We start from the raw sequence: 16928 nt of genomic DNA, 5'->3' as shown, positions 1-16928 counted from the left end.
ATGAGGTTTTCGCTACGACTGACTGCACCAGACTGTCCTGTGCAAAGAGCATGAAAACGTGTCGATAAAGTCACCTGAAGGCATAGGAGCAAACGATGAGGGAGAGCGTGATGAAGTGGTGCACCAGCATGACAACAGAGTCCCTGCGCCATGCGTCCATGTAGAGTGTACCAAACATAGAGTGGGCATAGAAACTGCCCTGGAGTATGTATGCCGTGTATATGTCCCATGGCACGAGTGAGCGTGACTGCCAGCCTGCCTCAGGGGCACAAAGTTCACACCAAGCATGTTATCAAACAGCCTCGAGGGAACAAAGATCTTGCCAATCATATCACTGAGTCTTGATAACTACTATGTGGGCTACAGGAAATCAAATGCAAGAAAGATATCGGAAACTGCAGCAAACCTTCACACAGATAAACGTAGCACTTAAAATGGTGGAACGCTTAACTTTAAACCATCGTGTTACACCGCATTGTTACCCCGTAGCTGTTAGCGCAAGGTGGTGTTATCCCCTTAAGAACCAAGTTACACATACTATACTGTATGTCCCAGAATTTTAAAGTGCTGTATCTCCAATGTTTTCCCTGTAATTTCAGACTACTTCGTGTTTGTAAATTGGCAAACGTTGTCATGAACACTGGCTACGAGCTTCTGCCGTTCACATAAATTTTTCATTTTTTTTGATGATTGGAAAAACTTGTCTTTTTCATTATACACACTCATGAATTTCAATTAATATTTGTGATTATTAGAGCCAAGCTCATCATAAAATTGGACTTGTATCTGAAAATTACATTCAAGATGGTTGGGGTCCTCAATGGGTTAAGCGATTGGTTCACTCTGTCTGTCTGTCTGTCTGTCTGTCAAAGACGTCAGTCTGTGATCGAGGAAACACTTAATTTCAGTTGAATGTTATATTTTGAACACTGCACATCACGAATCGGAACACGAATCACGAACCTGCAGTTTACGAGTACTTTGCCTCTGTATTTGGCAAATTGTATGGAATCTCGTCCTGAGGGTGCGTGCGCAGAGAGGAGTAAGGTCATATTTTTAGTCTGCCTGCCCAGCAGTGAAACCAAATTGAAGATCATTCCAAACAGGAAACCTACTGTTTATAAGGACGTCATAAAGGACACAAAAAGCAGGCACAAAGAACTAATGTGACGTTTTAAATAAGGTGACGTAAAAGACGGTGACGGTGCATCAACGGTGGTAAACTTCCAAATTGTTTTTTTTTTTTCTACAACCTTTAAAATCTTTATTTTATTCCAATTGAATTATATACTTGAACAACTATAGAACACAAACCACTATTTTTTGGCACTTCCAAAAACCTCCAGTTTAGCAGTACTTGGACAAAACATTACACCATGTTGACCAATCAAATTTGCAGCTCACGCTCTCAGCGTTGCGGAATATCGAGATTCGGTCAAAATCGCGGCTCATCGGAAATATAGATCACACTCAGAAACACAAAGCAAGTGTTGAAAAGACCCTTTCCATGTCATTTTTCTCACGACTGAGTGGGGTAAGTTGTTCTATGAACTCTCTAGTTGTTGTTGTTGCATGCCCATGAATCCATAATGTGTCATGATCATCTCCATCGCCAATAATTCCACCCTGAACAGGTTGCCACTGCATCATAGGGTGCTCAATCAAAGCAGTAACTTAGAATTTGCTCAAGGCACTGGCTCACGAAAGGCTTCATCTTTTTGAAAGGTACAAGATACTTTTAACAACACCCACAAACGATTGCCAGCAGACATAGCAGCTCGCAAATTTGTTCCCTGCAAAGGACTCGGCACACTTATTTGATGCAACAACCTGACTACAAAGCACCAACTGTCTTTCCACAAAATAAAATAAATGCAATGAATGAATTAAAAACTACCATAGAAGACTGAGGGTGGGTTGTGGAAGAAGGAGTGTCCCCGCCAGAACAGCAGGTAGCTGCTGTAGAGCCAAGCAGGTGTATAGTAAAGTAGCTTCCAAGCACTCTCAGGAAACTTGCTTGCATCGCTAGGCCGTAGCTGCAGCCATCTGGCGAGCGGCTAAATGAGACATGCGCGGGGCATTCAGTAAGTAACATTGCTTGATGATCACAAGGAACTCTGCATTTAATTTTGTACATGGCAGTGTGAAAACATGACTACCTTAAGGTACTTAACATTTCATACATGAGCAAGTGTTTTGAAGCAAACCCCATAATCAAGAAAACAACAACCCCATATCATGTACCACTTCATCATGCTACCTGATCCAATAAACCTTTTTTCCCTTCTTTCCCTTCTCTCCCCACTCCTCATACAAAATCTCACTTCCTTTCTCTCTCTCTCTCATATTATCCCTCCTACACTAAGTATTCTCAGTTCTAATTTTTCCCAATATAACCATAGCAAGATGCATCGAACATGTAAAGCTCATTCTAACCAATCACTGACTGACCGATATGAATGATCGGTACCTTCCGGGTGATGCCGAGAGTTGAAATGTCGCGTGCCGACGGACATCGAAGTCGACACGCCGGGAAAATTCACAGAACCGTTGGAAAGCGTCCGTAAATGAAAATATCCAAAAAAATAAGTGCAGCCTTGTGCTTATCTAGCAGGAGGTCGATGATGCTTGCCTATAATCATAAAGTTTCTATTTATTATGTACCGAGGAACGAAACATGGTTCGTTATTCCTTACAGTGTGTAAGCACATCCCACAAGGATAATAATAAATAGCTCATTAATCTTAAAAATGACGACCAGATTATTTTGGTACCAGATACAAAGTCAAGGTCGGTGGAAGAGCTAGAACAGAATGAATGTGAGAGGAGGGAAAATGCCAACAGCAGGGCCGAGGGACAAAATAGACAGGTGGAAAACAAGGAATGCGGATAAGAATGGAGGGAGGAGAAGATGCAGGAGGTGGACATAATGGATACAGAAGCAAACTCTCAGGTTTTGGGGGTAGTTTGGGGGAAGGGAGAAAACTGGAAATTCAGGTTGAGAGTGGTTAAAGTCGGGAGAAAAGATCATGGTTTTGGATGGGGGACGATCTGAGATGGCAGTGAACGGCAGCATTGAAGACCTGGAGAGAAGGATGAGATTTAAGAGAATGTGGAAATTGATTCCACGGGTGGGAAAGAGAGGAATGAATGAGTGGAGGTGAGCAGTGATCCTGGATTGATGTAGTTTCACCAGGAAAGGGTTAATGGTGGACTGTGTGCACCCTGCAGGAACCTGGAGGGGGGGGGGGACAAAGCAGGGAAAGAGCAGAGGGTGAAAACCAGAAAGGAGGTGGTAGAGGACCAGAGAGACCACTGACCTGTCTGTGATGGCAAAGCGATAGGCCCATAGACTCAGCCAGTGGCGTATCGAGGAAAAATGGCGTTCAGGGTGAGATGTCAAATTGCCGCCCCCTCATAACTCACATGTTGAATTAAACACAAGGCCCAATGAAATAACTTTATTACAAATCAAATTAAGAACAGTACATTTGCGAGTAAAAAATAAAGCTTAGTTTTCTGCCTTTATAAATGGTCATTGGCTTACTAAATGTGCAGTCGGTGTGACTGTGTGGTTCACCTCTTCCTCGCCTTCAGTGAGGCAAACTCGTCCATCACAACTTCGAAGTCAATCGACTCGGCTCGTTCATGCTCAATGGAGAGGAAGGCTAGATTACTGAACCTAGAGTGGCTCATTGTGGATCTGAGGTCGGTTTTTTTGTTATCAGTTTCAGTCGAGAGAAGCTCCTCTTCCATGTTGCAACGCTCACACACACACATGGTGAGAAACGTCCTCAGTGTGATGAGAAGGTTTGGGAAAGATTCCTCGAATCCCCACTTCACAACATATTGAAGGATTTCCTAAGCCTTGCGCAGTCCACCGTTTCCATCCCAGTGGCTTCCTCATACATTTTGATGCGTCGACGAAGACGATGAATCTCCTTCTGTAGATCGCTGGTGATGATATCGTCGTCGTACGTCTCTGTGAGATTATGGATTTTCATGGCAATGTCTCTGTCGTTGGCCGAGTCCATCAGATAACTGATTGACGTGAGAAATCCAAACTTAATGTTCATGACACTTATCTGATGTGTGCGTTGGGTTGTTTCCTCGTATAGCCGATGCAACATTTCATATCGCTCCCGTTTACTCTCATTGTGCATTGAGAGACCTGCGTCCATGGTGTCTTCCCCTGGCAATCTTTTCCTCCTTCTTATCCGTCGCTCGGTAGAGATTCCCATTTGCTCACAAAAATCAGCGGCCTTGATTTTTTTCCCCCTCTGTGACGTTATCCCACTCGTTTTGGAGAAATAAAACAAGGGCTCCCAACTTGGCAGCAGAAGTATCTAGCTCTAGCCCGGCTGTTTGGAGAATTTTTTTTGCGTGTCATTCATCTCAGTTAGAATGGGCTTCCAAAAGAATAGGTATACGGTGAAAATGTAGGTCATCATGCTATTCAACAAATAGCTGCATCTGACCGTGTGTCCTGCGTCTCAATGTTACTGTCACGAATCTGCTCCAGGGCTTCAGGTATTTCATGCAGGTTGGACCATACAGCATCAATTGCATCATGCTTGGAGCTCCATCGAGCCTCGCAAACTTGCTTCACGGTCTTCCCTGGGACGAACTGCTTGAAGATTTTCCACCGGTGAGTTGAGAAAAACTGGGAAAGTTTCTCGATTGTCCTGAAAAAAAAAAACAGTCATGGCATTCACTGTAGTTGCAACAGAGTGAACTCCAGCCAAACTAAGGGAATTATTGGTGCACGGAATTAAGATAGCCTTTGGATTGATATCAGTGATTCGCCGTTGAACTCCACGGTGAACCCCGGCCATCGTAGCAGCATCGTCGTACCCTTGACCACGGAGGTTCATGAGGTCAAGACCATCATCTTGCAGCTTGCTAACGATTTGCTCTGTTAAATATTCAGCCGCCTTGCTTTTCAGCCGCATGAAATCAATAAATGACTCCTTTACTTTTACTTCCCCATGTGAGATCTGGACATATCTTAGGATCTGAGACATTTGATCGACGTATGATTGATCTGTAGTACTATCCAAGACGAGGGCATAGTATTTTGTGGTTTTAACTTCCTCGATGATGTTCGACTTGACCTGGCCACCCAGAAGTTGTATGAATTCATTTTGAATGGTGGGTGAGAGGTATGTGACGGTAGGGTGGGGAACAGCTTCAATGTTCATCAAATGCTCTCTCATTACTGGATCATATTTTTCAAACAGTTGCATCAGTGCCAGGATATTCCCCGGGTTATTAGTCGTTTTGGTTTGAGGGACTATCTCTATGTCCTCGAAAAGCGAGATTTTGGCGTGATAAATACACGATACCATCAAGAATACGTTCGAGAATGACGCACCACTTTGTCGCATCGCTTTCAATCTGACGTTGGATGTCATGTTCTATTGTTGCTCCTCTTTCTAAATGACCAGACATCTCTTTCCACTTCATGGATGCCTCATCATGGCCTGGAACTTTGTTCATGCTCAGATACCCAAGGGTTTAACTTCCTCCACTTGTTAAATCCCTCCTTCTTGGCAAAAGAGCTACTACCAGGATTGAAAAGGCAGCAGCAGAAACAATAGAGGGAGTCCGATGAAGGTGAATAGAGCAGCCAGTCTCGTAGGAGTTTTTCTCCATTCTCTAGATTTTTGAAAAAACCACTCCCCAGACATACTGCGGTCCTCCTCATTTTTGGGAAAAGGCCCATCCCTGTTCTGAATACCCAGAGGGCTTTTCATCGCCAGATCCACTCGTATATGTTGAGAAATATAGTGGCCACGTTGCCATATCACAAAATATATCGATCCAACTGGAATCTGGTTGAGGTGGATCTATGGCTTGACGCGGCTCATGCGGCTCATTTACTTCTGTGGACTCCTGCCCTGATGCATCCCTTGTTTGTTTTTGAATTTCAGGTTAGGTATCCTCAGTCTCTGGTTGATGATCCGACTTCTTCCCATCCACTCTGTCTGAAGCCTTGGGAAACTTTCGTAAGGCAGCTTCGCCTTTTTGGTTCTCTCGTTCTGGAGACCGACGAAGGCGCTTGTAGTCGGCCCCACTCGGACGTGATGTAACCCGCTTGCTCATGGTAGAAAGGGTTCATCTAAAAAAAAAAAAAAAAGTAAAGACAAGAATAATTCAATAGCAATGTTGCGGTAGTAAATTAGAAAGCAAACAAGAAATTGTTAAGAACATCACATTTCCATATCTGCCATTAACATTCCTTGAAAACAATATTGGAAAGTGAAAATTATGGATTTTTAGTACAAAAAAAATTGTGGAAATTATGTAAAAAAAACCCCGGAATCTTTGATAAATCGTTTAAAAATTGTTGGCCCAACCGATTCAATAAGATGCCAGAAGTATTCCAAAAGCAAAAATAGAATGTCACTTCCTCGTCCTCACGTTAGCGGAAGAAAAAAAAAGAAGAAGAGAAAGAAGAAAAACAACTGCAGAAGCAAGCTCAGCATGCGCACCCTGCAAAGAGGGAAGCAGAGAGAACAAGAGATCCACGACGATGACAGCATCGATCACGGGAGAATCCCGACCCTGGGGGGGAAGGGTACTTTGACAAGTACGACTTCTCACTATTTTGCTAAGATGGCGATCAGCAGCAAGACCCTGAGGTCGTGCGGCCTCTCCCCTCCGTGAAGCGCCATGTCGCATCCGACCGCCGCCTCTCGGCCTTCAAAAGGGGAATTCTGACAATTTTTGCTTCCGAAAGAAATAGATAACCGTGTTTTATCCCACATTATTTCAAATAAAATAAAGAAAATTCATTTTCAACCTTTAAAAATTGCGCGAATAAAAACCGCGACTCAGCGACTCGGCTTCATCGTGGGAGGTTCCAATAATCTAGAAGGCCTAATGGTTACCATGGTGTCAGTCTGAGCAAGATGTGAGGCAGGTGCGCCAGCCCAGAGAGGAGAGCAGCACTCCAATAAGCTGCGGATGAAAGCCTCGTCAGTGAATAGGAGCTCAGGTGTGCCAAAGGAAGGAATTTGTACGATGGAGGATGCTCGATGGAGGTCAGCGCTGAAATGTGGTTTACCCAAAAAATATGATGGCTGATAGTGAGACCCAGGAGTTAGAATGCCTAAACTTCCTCAAGAGGATTGTTAAGTAAGTAGATAGGGTGGGGGATGTGGGGGGGGCTGTTGCCAAATGGGCCTCTCAGAGAGATTGTGAGATTGTGAGATTTGTCAGGATTGAAAGACATATTCCAAGTGTTTGACCAGTTTGTGATTATTTTTCAAGGTCTGTAGGGGAGTGGAATCAACTGCAGCCTGCTTATCTGAAGGATGAGCGACGTCACGGCAGAGGGTGGATTCATCAGCAAGTAAATAAATGGGATTTCCTTGAGTCAGACATATCGTATCCGTTGAAAAAGTAAATCTCTGCCTGTCCAGACTTGAACAATGTGCGTCCTGTACTCATCGCTCCATAAAACCAGTTTTCCACCACGTGAGCAAACATGTAAGGCACGATGGGAGGCAAAGCACTTTTCCCTTTTAAAAATCAAAACATTTTACCATGTAAAGTCCATAATTGATCCTGCCATTAGGTTTGCGACCGATAGCCACAACCCTTGAGCTACATTATTCTGGTAGCACTCAGTCAATACACGGTGAAATCTCCCAGGCTTTGTTCATTGTACTTCAACTAATAACTACCTTATCAGCTACTGTCTCGATACCCTTCTTGCCTTCACTTGGGGATCAATGGAAGAAAATAACAAATGCCATCATTTCATTATGTCCTCCTCTCTGATGCTACATACAGCAGTTTGTAATGCAGAGTCGACACTCTTGCTGCATGAAGCACAGTCTGTGTGATGCAGGTTCGCCAATGCCTTAGACCACCCCACCTCCACCTTCCTCCAGGCTCCATCCCCTCATCCTGACAGTGAAAAGGACTTGTCCTTCTTCTTTTGTATTCAGCAAATGGCTATGAGTAGCATCATTGGCTGAGGGGGGCGAGGCAGTGACACCGATTCAACACCCCCTGGAGGTTAGGGCAGGAATTTTATAATTTTTAGCAGCGTCTCACGTGGCGAACGTGGCTCGAAGAGAGCTCCGCGTTGTTCTTGTTCTTCTTCTGGTGAAGACAAAACCTTTATGACGCGGCTCTTGGACACATTTGTCCTTGTTTTTTTTTTCAGGGTGATGGCAACTCACCTATTCTTTGAAAAGGACCCAATGGAATCTTTAACATCCACCACCCAATGCTGGCAGACGAGATGCCAAGTTTAACGTCCATCCGAGGGACGGCACACAAACTGATGCCTCGCCACGCCTGTGAGACACCAGGGTGACAGTTTGTAGTTGGGCTGAGGTTCAAACCCTGGCTTGTGGGTTCAGATGTAAGTGTGCATACCTCTCGAGTCGAGACCATCCTGCCCACCTGACTTGTCCCCTCTCATCCCCGAGATCGATACCTCTGTTTTACACATTTCAAGACCTCCGAATATACACGCTCCATGTACCACGGCGAGGTGCACTCCGGTCAAACTTGTTTACAACCTGAAAGCCGGTACGCAACATGGGAGTCAATATCTGCAAATTTTGAAGTTATTTCAACTTCTCGTTAGGATTTCAGACTTCCCTTCGGTTAGAAGGCTAGTTCAACTCAAATGAATAGTCCAAGTGGATCAATCAGCTATCTGGCACTGGATTCTAAACACCCACACTGGGTTTGAATTTACAACGGGGTATCGTCACCACGCATTGACCATGTGGATGAAATGTGTGCATGCGCAGCCGCTCTTCCATGGTACTCAAAGAAGTACAAGTAGGGCCAACTGATGAACAGTAATGCTGCTTGTCCAACATCCAAATGACTCCCTAATCTCGAATCACATCACGAAGATTTGATGGACGATGAAAAGATCATTTGTTAGATGCGCCACTAACCTCTCAAGGGATTTTGGCCTCCCCAAAATCAGTAATCATGGTTGAAGTTGCTTCTCGTGTTAAATTTTGCGGTGATATTGCCCACCATTGACTTGGAGTTGACTTGGATGATTAGAAATTGCCCTCCCTGGTGAATTAGCCCACTCCCAGACAGCCAATCTTGATCGCCCGTTGGAACGCGGTTAATTCCTCCATCTGGGACGTGACGCTACGAAACTGACGATGAGACTGTAATATTTCTGATTTTGCAAATTAGAAGCATGTTTGACAATTCCACAAACCGAAAGGGGCATCTTTTGGTAGTTTGATGTACTTGTAGTCGTGTATTTCGCGTCAGCCTTCAGCCTGAACAAGCACTATATTTTAGGAAGTTGGTTGCCATAACTTCAACCTTAAGTTTTTTTGTCAAAGTTTCATGTTTTGTCCTTTTGCATTCACGTAATGCATCTGTTGTTGTTTTTCTTCCGGCTGCTCCCGTTAGGGGTCGCCACAGCGGATCATCCGTTATGATCCGCATACTGATTTAGCACAGGTTTTACACCGGATGCCCTTCCTGACGCAACCCTGGTCGCCTCTTACGACACAGGGATAAGAATTGGGTTTCGCCATGATTCCGGGCTGCCCTATATCCTCTCATAGCGTGGCCCAGCACAGAGCTCCCGTCATCAAGCGATCCTCCAACCCAAACCTCCGAGTAGCCAGATTACAGGCGCACGCCACTACGCCCGGTCATTCACATAATGCATCTATCAAACAGAAATCAACATTACACAAGTACCTTGCAGCTTTACATCCATAAAGTGCACAATTTCTCCACCGTTCAACTTGGATGCTGAAGAGAGATGCAATATAATGTACCAAACAAACTCCAGAGAATATGAGGATGCTTTTACAGGACAAGGGTGACATGAGGTTTGCTGTCTTGTACCTTTCCCCCAGTCTTTCAAGAATGCTGCCCATCATCATCATCATCATCATCATCATCATCATGTCATGCTTTCTTCGACTCTGTCGGACCCCCTACCACCACCACCGCCCTCCCCCTTTCTTTTCTGCAACTCATCCACTCGTATGCGATGCCTTGATATTCCCGCTCTCTTTTTATCCCGTCAGTCCACGAACCTGATTGCTGCCCTCTGCAGGTTAGATCCACACGTGTGTCAAACATTTTTTTTTTTTTGAATGAAAGTGCAAAATGCTATTGTAAAGTAGATTGAAACATCAGTATTCTGTTCCCACAGAATAATGTACAGTCTGACATGCCCCTTGAAGGACATCTGTAATGAGCGTGAAAGATGTGAAACAGAGAATTAGCATCGACTTACTTTGCCTTGATTTGACTTGACAAGTCCATTTTAGGCCAACTGCAGCATGAAGGACTTGCTCAATAAGGTGTATTCCCATTCTACAACTCAGAGCCATTGGACTCGAGCAAAGTACTTCATTTAACGTGTCCGTAATTTAATGGTTCATGGTTTCAGTGCCCACAGGATCATCGCTGGACTTGGTATTACAACGCTGGTCATGTGGAAAAGGAGATTGACCATGTGCTCGTTGATGGTCACTGGAGGATGATCAAGAACTGAAGGGTCTTCCAGAGTGCTCAGTTCCTCAATGCTGACCACATGCTTGTTGTAGCAACTCTGAAGTTGCAACTTAAATCCAGGAGAATGGTGCCATCCCAGCCTCGGCTGGATGTTGACAAGCTCAAGGATGAGAGGGTAGCTGAGGAGTTTGTGAACAGTCTGAGTGGGGGATTTGGGGGATATGGATGTTTCAGGTGATTCTGAAGAGTTGTGGAGTGCCTTCAAGACTACCATCCTTGATGTTGCCGGTGGATACCTTGGAACCCACCATCAGGTGAAGAACAACTTTGTCTCCCAAGTGAAAGTTGATACCATTGACCAGACTTGCAGGACCAGGGTTGATGGCAGAACTGAGCTGTTCACGGAGCTGAGGTGTAAAACTGTATATGTGCTGAGGGTGGACAAGAAGACCAACGAATGAGGAATCTGTTAAGGGGTAGAGCACCAGCTGTGATTAAATGATTTTCGTTCTGCTTATAGAGGAATTTGTGCATTGCACTCCTCCAAGCCCGTCCCTCAGTGAACTACAGTAAGAGCAGAGGGTGGTGGGCTGTTGACAGAGGAGTCCGAAGTGAAGGCCCGCTGGGCCGGTTACTTTGAGCGGTTGTACCAGGCTGGTCCACCAGCTGTCGAGTTGGACGTCAGAGTTGTAACTATCCCTATTGCTGACCCTCCGAGCAACTGTGAACCGCCTTTGTTTGTGGAAACACAGGCTGCGGTGAATCAGCGAAAAAGGGGTGCAGCTCCTGGGATCTGCGGCATCCATGCTGAACTTCTCAAGGCTGGTGGAAATGCTATACTCGTGTCAATACATGCAGTTTTGTGCTCCGTTTGGAACACAGGCGTCATCCCAACGGACTGGAAGAGGGGTCTTGTTTTCCCTCTCTGGAAAGGGAAGCATGATCACCAGAACTGCAACAACTACCGAGGGGTGACGCTGTTCTCAGTGCGGGACGAGGTCTTGGTAAGATATTTTTTGATAAGGTTCACCACCATTTGCTTGAGCACCAGCGCCCAGAGCAGTCAGGCTTTACACCAAAGAGGTCAACGATTGACCGTATCCTTGCTCTTCGGGTCCTCACCGAATGTAGACGAGAGTTTTGGCAGGGGCTGCTTGTAGCCTATGTTGATCTCTGTAAAGCGTTTGATTCAGTGAATCGGGATGCCCTCTGGAGGATTCTTGGTCTTCGTGGGGTGCCACCAAAACTGATCGATCTGATATCTGAACTCTACTCTTGTCCTGAGAGTGCTGTGAGATGTGGTGGTACCATCTCCGACTTATTTCCAGTTGTTCCCGGATTCAATCAGGGGTGTGTCCTGGCTCCCACACTTTTCAGCGCCTGTATGGACTGGATTCTGGGGAGGATGTCGGAGAGATCAAAGTGCGGTGCATCGGTTGGGAATGCCAAGATCTTTGACGTTGATTTCGCAGATGGTGTGGTCATCTTTGTGGTGACTGGATATCCTTTGGGAGCCCTCGAGGTGCTGAATGAGCAGTCAAAACGCTGGGATTACAGGTTTCCTGGGTCAAAACTGAGAACCAGGCTTTCAATAACATCTTCGATGCTGCAATCTTGTCTGTACCTGTTTGTGGCGAGGATGTTGAGGTCACGGAGAGATTCATTTACCTTGGCAGTGATATTCTTGGCTCTGCTGTCTGTGAGCCAAATGTCAATAGACATCTGGGTCGGGCCTGGGGAGTCATGGATTCACTGGATCATGGGATGTGAAGATCCAGATCCGGATCCGACTACTAGAACTTTAAAAGTGATTCCTCACCATTGCGAGATAGGGCTAAAAATGATACATAGCATGATATCTCAAAAAGTTGTGGACGGATTCGGATGAAAGTTGGTGGACATGGATGATGGAAGTGTTGCATGGATGACATGGTGGACATGGATGATGGAAGTGTTGCATGGATGAAATGTTTCGATTTTGGTGAAGCTCTGAATCCGAATCCAGATTCGAGAATTATTTCTTTTTTTAAAGTGATTCTTCACCATTGAGAAAATAGGGCCAAAAATGATATCGTACTGTATAGCATGATATTTCAAAAATGCATTGGGCTTGATGTGTTCTCGTGAATCAGGCATTATGTGGCGGAGGTATGTGCTCCACCGAGTGCCTTTCAAGTTGAGTGTTTGTGGTGTATGTTCGGCCTCCATCCCCTCCCTTACTTCAAATGGCTACACAGCTGACACAGCACGTGAAAAGCCTGAATGCCTGAAGTTTGTGTTTGCTTCTAAATCTTGTGTCCAAAACCCATCGCTTTCTGTACCCACCTTACCCAGTCATAACCATCTGTCCCTGGACTCTGTGTCCTTTACCCCTGGACAAGGTGGGGAGTTTGCTGTCAAACCTCGACTCAGATTCTGCAACCGGTCCAGACGGCATCAGCCCACGTGTGCTACAAATTTGCTCCTCTGCTCTTGCTCACCCTCTGTTCTATTCACCCTCTCATTTGCTCAAGGTCATCTGCCATCTGCTTGGAGATCAGCAAATATTACTGCCCTGCGTAAAAACGGTGCAAAAACAGATCCCTGCAACTACAGACCAATCAGCCTTCTCTCAATCATCAGCAAGGTGATGGAATCCATCATCGCTTCCGACATTAAATCCTTCCTCTTCTCCAATGGCTTGATTTCCGATCATCAATTTGGATTCAGACCAGGTCACTCTACCCTGGATATGCTGCTTCTGCTCTCCCAACAATGGATGGAGGTCCTCAATCCCAGACATGAAATCAGAGCCATCTACCGAGATATATCGCCTGCTTTCGATACGGTCTGGCACCTTGCCCTGCTCACCAATCTCTCTTCCCATGGTATCCAAGGCCATCTCCACTCATGGCTCGCAGACTTCCTCTCCTGTTGTAGCCAACGTGTGGCCCTAAATGGAGTTCTTTCATCCTCTCTTCCTGTCCAGGCTGGAGTTCCTCAAGGCAGCGTTCTGGGCCCTTTTCTTTTTTCTGGTTTTCATCAATGATCTCTCTGAATCTCTGGCAAAATCCTCTTCATCTTTTTACTGATGAATCCACACTGTGCCATACCATCTGTCATCCCTCAGACAGGCAAGCAGCAGCTTCTTCACTCACTGCAGATCTGAATGAAATCACAAGCTGGTCCAACACATGGAAAATGTCTTTCAATCCAGACAAATCTCACACTCTCACTTTGTCTCTCTGAAAGGACAGTAGTCTGGAACCCCCCCCCCCACCCCACAAATCTACTTCCTCAATAATCCTCTTGAAGAAGTCCTTTCATTCAAGCTTGTGGGTCTCACTATCTGCCATGATCTTTCCTCTTTCCTGGGAAAGCCACATTTCCAAGCTGGCCTCCAAAGCCAGTCGCCGACTGGGAATCCTCCGTCATGCAAAGTCCTACCATGGCCCACCTGAGCTCCTGACCACATACAAAGCCTTCGTCTGGAGCCTGATGGAGTATTGCTCTCCCCTCTAGGTTGGTGCTCCTACTTCTCACCTTTCTCGGCTTCATGCTGTGGAAACCAAGGCATTTCGGATCACTGGTATCTCCTACGATGAGACCGAGTTTTTGGGTTTCTCACTCTCTCACCACAGCGCTCTCACTCACAGAAAGGTTGGTGGTCTTTCTGTCTTCTTCCATCTCCTTTGCAGCCTCCCCCCCCCCCCGTGCTCTGTTTGAGACATGTCCCCCCTACATTTCCACAGGGTGCTCAATGTCCGCCAGCAATCCCCTTCTGGTAAAACTACCAGAATCAAGAATCACTGCTCACCTTCACTCTTCAAAACAGCTGTTCACCACCATCTCTTATCTCCCCCCATCCAAAATCACAATCTTTTCCACCCCCGAAAATCCATCCCAAACCCAGCTCCTTCAAATTCCCTGCTTTCCTTCCTGAAAGTCCCTGTAGTGTCCATCTTGTTTACCCTGTGTACCCCACCCCACCCCATCCCTCTCCCTTCCACAGATCTCCTCATGTCTCTGTTCACCACTGTGTTTTCCTTCCCTCTCCCACCCCTTTTGTCTTCTGCTCCCCTTGTACATTCTGTGTGTTCGCTGTCATTCGAGCCTCAACGGTGTATACAAAATAATAATAATAATAATAATAATAATAATAATAATAATAATAATCCTTAGCTGTCGCTGGTCGGACTTTGTGTCCAACGAGCGGTTGCTGAGAGAGACTCCAATGAGATTTGTTACCTGTATCGTCCGTGAGAATCAGCTGTGGCTCTATGGACATGTGGCTCGTTTTCCTGATGCTGGTCCAACTCACCAGATTCTCTCAGCGGGGGAGCATCGTGGGTTGAGGAGACCAACGTGTTGACCACGTGTCTCGTGGTTGCAGCAGGTTGATCGGCATCTCAAGGAGATGGGGATGAGCCAGGCATAGACTTGTGGGATGGCCAGATGGAGGCCCCTGGAGTACCGACGGAAAGTGGACGCAGCAACGTGCTGCTCCGGAGCATGCTCCCATAATTGACCTGATCTTAAGTTTCGTTGTCCGATCCATTGACTTGTCTTCTTGTCTTTTTGTGTGATGCAGAGATAGCATCCTTCCATGGGTTTCTGGGTGGTGATCAACTTTTGGTCCATTTTTGTAAGAGACTACATTTCACCACTGTAGGTCATTGCTGGTATAACACATTGATTATAAACTTCCTTTTTCAGACACAAAGGAAGGTTACTTTTCATGACATGGTGGTGGTCGTATGGCAGCTTAGCTGCCGGGGTAGCTAACATTTCTTGAAGCGTGACTGTGTCGCTGATGCAGTGCCCCTGGACCAGTACACACACAGGAACTGGTACTCATTTCGCCGACCTCGGAAGGATGACGGGCTGAGTCAACCCCCTGGAGTATTAATTCAGTGGCCGACGGGGTTTGAACTCAGGACCCGAGGATCCCAAACCGCCACCCGAACCACTGAGCCAACACCAGGATTTTCATGACATAAAAATGCCGGTGTTCACTTTACTCCTTCAAAATAATCCGTATCCATCTATCTATCTATAATTCCAGATATATATATATATATATATATATATATATATATATATATATATATATATATATATATATATATATATATATATATCTGACCGCCGTTTCTCGACAACCACCGGGCCGATCTGATTGAAACTTGCCAGGAATATTGCTGGGGACCCGCGGATGTGCCTTTTCGAGGTTTGATATTAATCGGACGAGCGGTTCCCAAGTTACGGCCATTTTATTGCTTTTTTCAGTGTTGGAAAGGTGTATATATATCGCAGCTGAAGTGTCGTTCTACCTTATCATGCCCTTTTCCCCCAAAGATATCTCAGAATAATGATAACAGCCTATTAATAATAATAATAATAATAATAATAATAATAATAGCACAATAATTGGCAGTAATAAAAAGAATAACGTGATACAATGACCAATGTCTATCAACCAATAACGACCTATATATTGTCTGTCAACCAATAATGACCAATAACGTCTGTCAACCAATGACAGGACACAGTGTTATGACATCACAAATGACGTCACAATTAATGATTATTTATTGTTTTTTGTTTTTTTGCACGATTGACATCACAATCCTTCTTCTTCTTCGTTTGGTATGATGTCACAATCGACGCTGGGGACCTGAGTATGTGCCTTTTCAAGGTTTGATATCGTTCTTCATCCGTTTCAGCTGTTTCCCAAGTGTTTCCCAAGTGTTTCCCAAGGTTTCCCAAAAAAGCTGGTTTTTTCCCAATGTTTGAATTAATTGTTCAAATTATTAATTAATCCCAAGGTTTGAATTTTCCCAAGGGAAACAGCTGTTTCCCAAGGGTTTGAATGCTGTTTTTTTCAAGAGGTTTGAATTAATTGTTGTGCTTGGTAGACATTTGTGAATACATTTACAGAGAGAGGGGCGAGAGAGGAGAGGGAAGAGAGGAGGAGGGAGAGAGGGAGGAGAGAGGAGGGCAAGAGAGGTGGGGAGAGAGGGGACGGAGAGAGGGGAGGAAGAGAGGGTGGGCGAGAGAGGAGGGGGAAGAGAAGAGGGGCGAGAGAGAGGGGGCAAGAGAGGAGGCGAGAAAGGGGGCGAGAGAGGGGGCGAGAGAGGGGCGAGAGAGGGGGCGAGAGAGGGGGCGAGAGAGAAAAGGGAGAGGGGGTGAGAGAGAGAGGGCGTCACACTTCATGAGTGGGGGAGAGAGGAGGTGGCGAGAGAAGGGGATGGGAGAGGGGTGTGAGAGGGGGGTAAGGGTGGGGGCAAGAGAGGAGGGCGATACTGGGGGTGAGAGAGGGGGGAGAGAGGAGGGGCGAGACGAGGGGGGAGAGAAGGGGGGGGAGAGAGTGGGCGTCACAATTCTTCTTCTTCTTCGTTTGATATGACGTCACAATTGACGCTGGGGACCTGAGTATGTTTCCCAGTTGTTTCCCAAGTTATGGCCATTTA

General features: G+C 45.7%; 1 protein-coding gene and 1 pseudogene across 2 annotated transcripts in view; both read right to left on the bottom strand.

The window, feature by feature from the left end:
• LOC147015156 (ceramide synthase 1-like) overlaps window positions 1–16928 on the bottom strand; it is a 68232-nt gene that overhangs the window by 38261 nt on the left and 13043 nt on the right. Inside the window, exons 2-4 of one of the 2 annotated variants that reach the window (XM_085849668.1) lie at window positions 3581–6121; window positions 1898–2057; window positions 75–259 (exon numbers count right to left, since the gene is read on the bottom strand). In XM_085849668.1, the coding sequence (XP_085705794.1) occupies window positions 75–259; window positions 1898–2057; window positions 3581–3780 (545 nt within the window). In that variant the 5' untranslated portion in view covers window positions 3781–6121. The remainder of the gene's footprint in view (window positions 1–74; window positions 260–1897; window positions 2058–3580; window positions 6122–16928) is intronic. The other variant, XM_085849667.1, reaches the window with a different exon arrangement.
• Window positions 9520–9660, bottom strand: LOC147015157 (signal recognition particle RNA; annotated as a pseudogene).

This window comes from Eptatretus burgeri, chromosome 12, assembly GCF_056783735.1.
Source record: "Eptatretus burgeri isolate ZD-2024b chromosome 12, Ebu_testis_v1, whole genome shotgun sequence".
Lineage (NCBI taxonomy): Eukaryota > Metazoa > Chordata > Myxini > Myxiniformes > Myxinidae > Eptatretus > Eptatretus burgeri.
The sequence above is the reverse complement of the archived record's forward strand: the minus strand, read 5'-3'. Positions and strand labels throughout refer to the sequence as shown.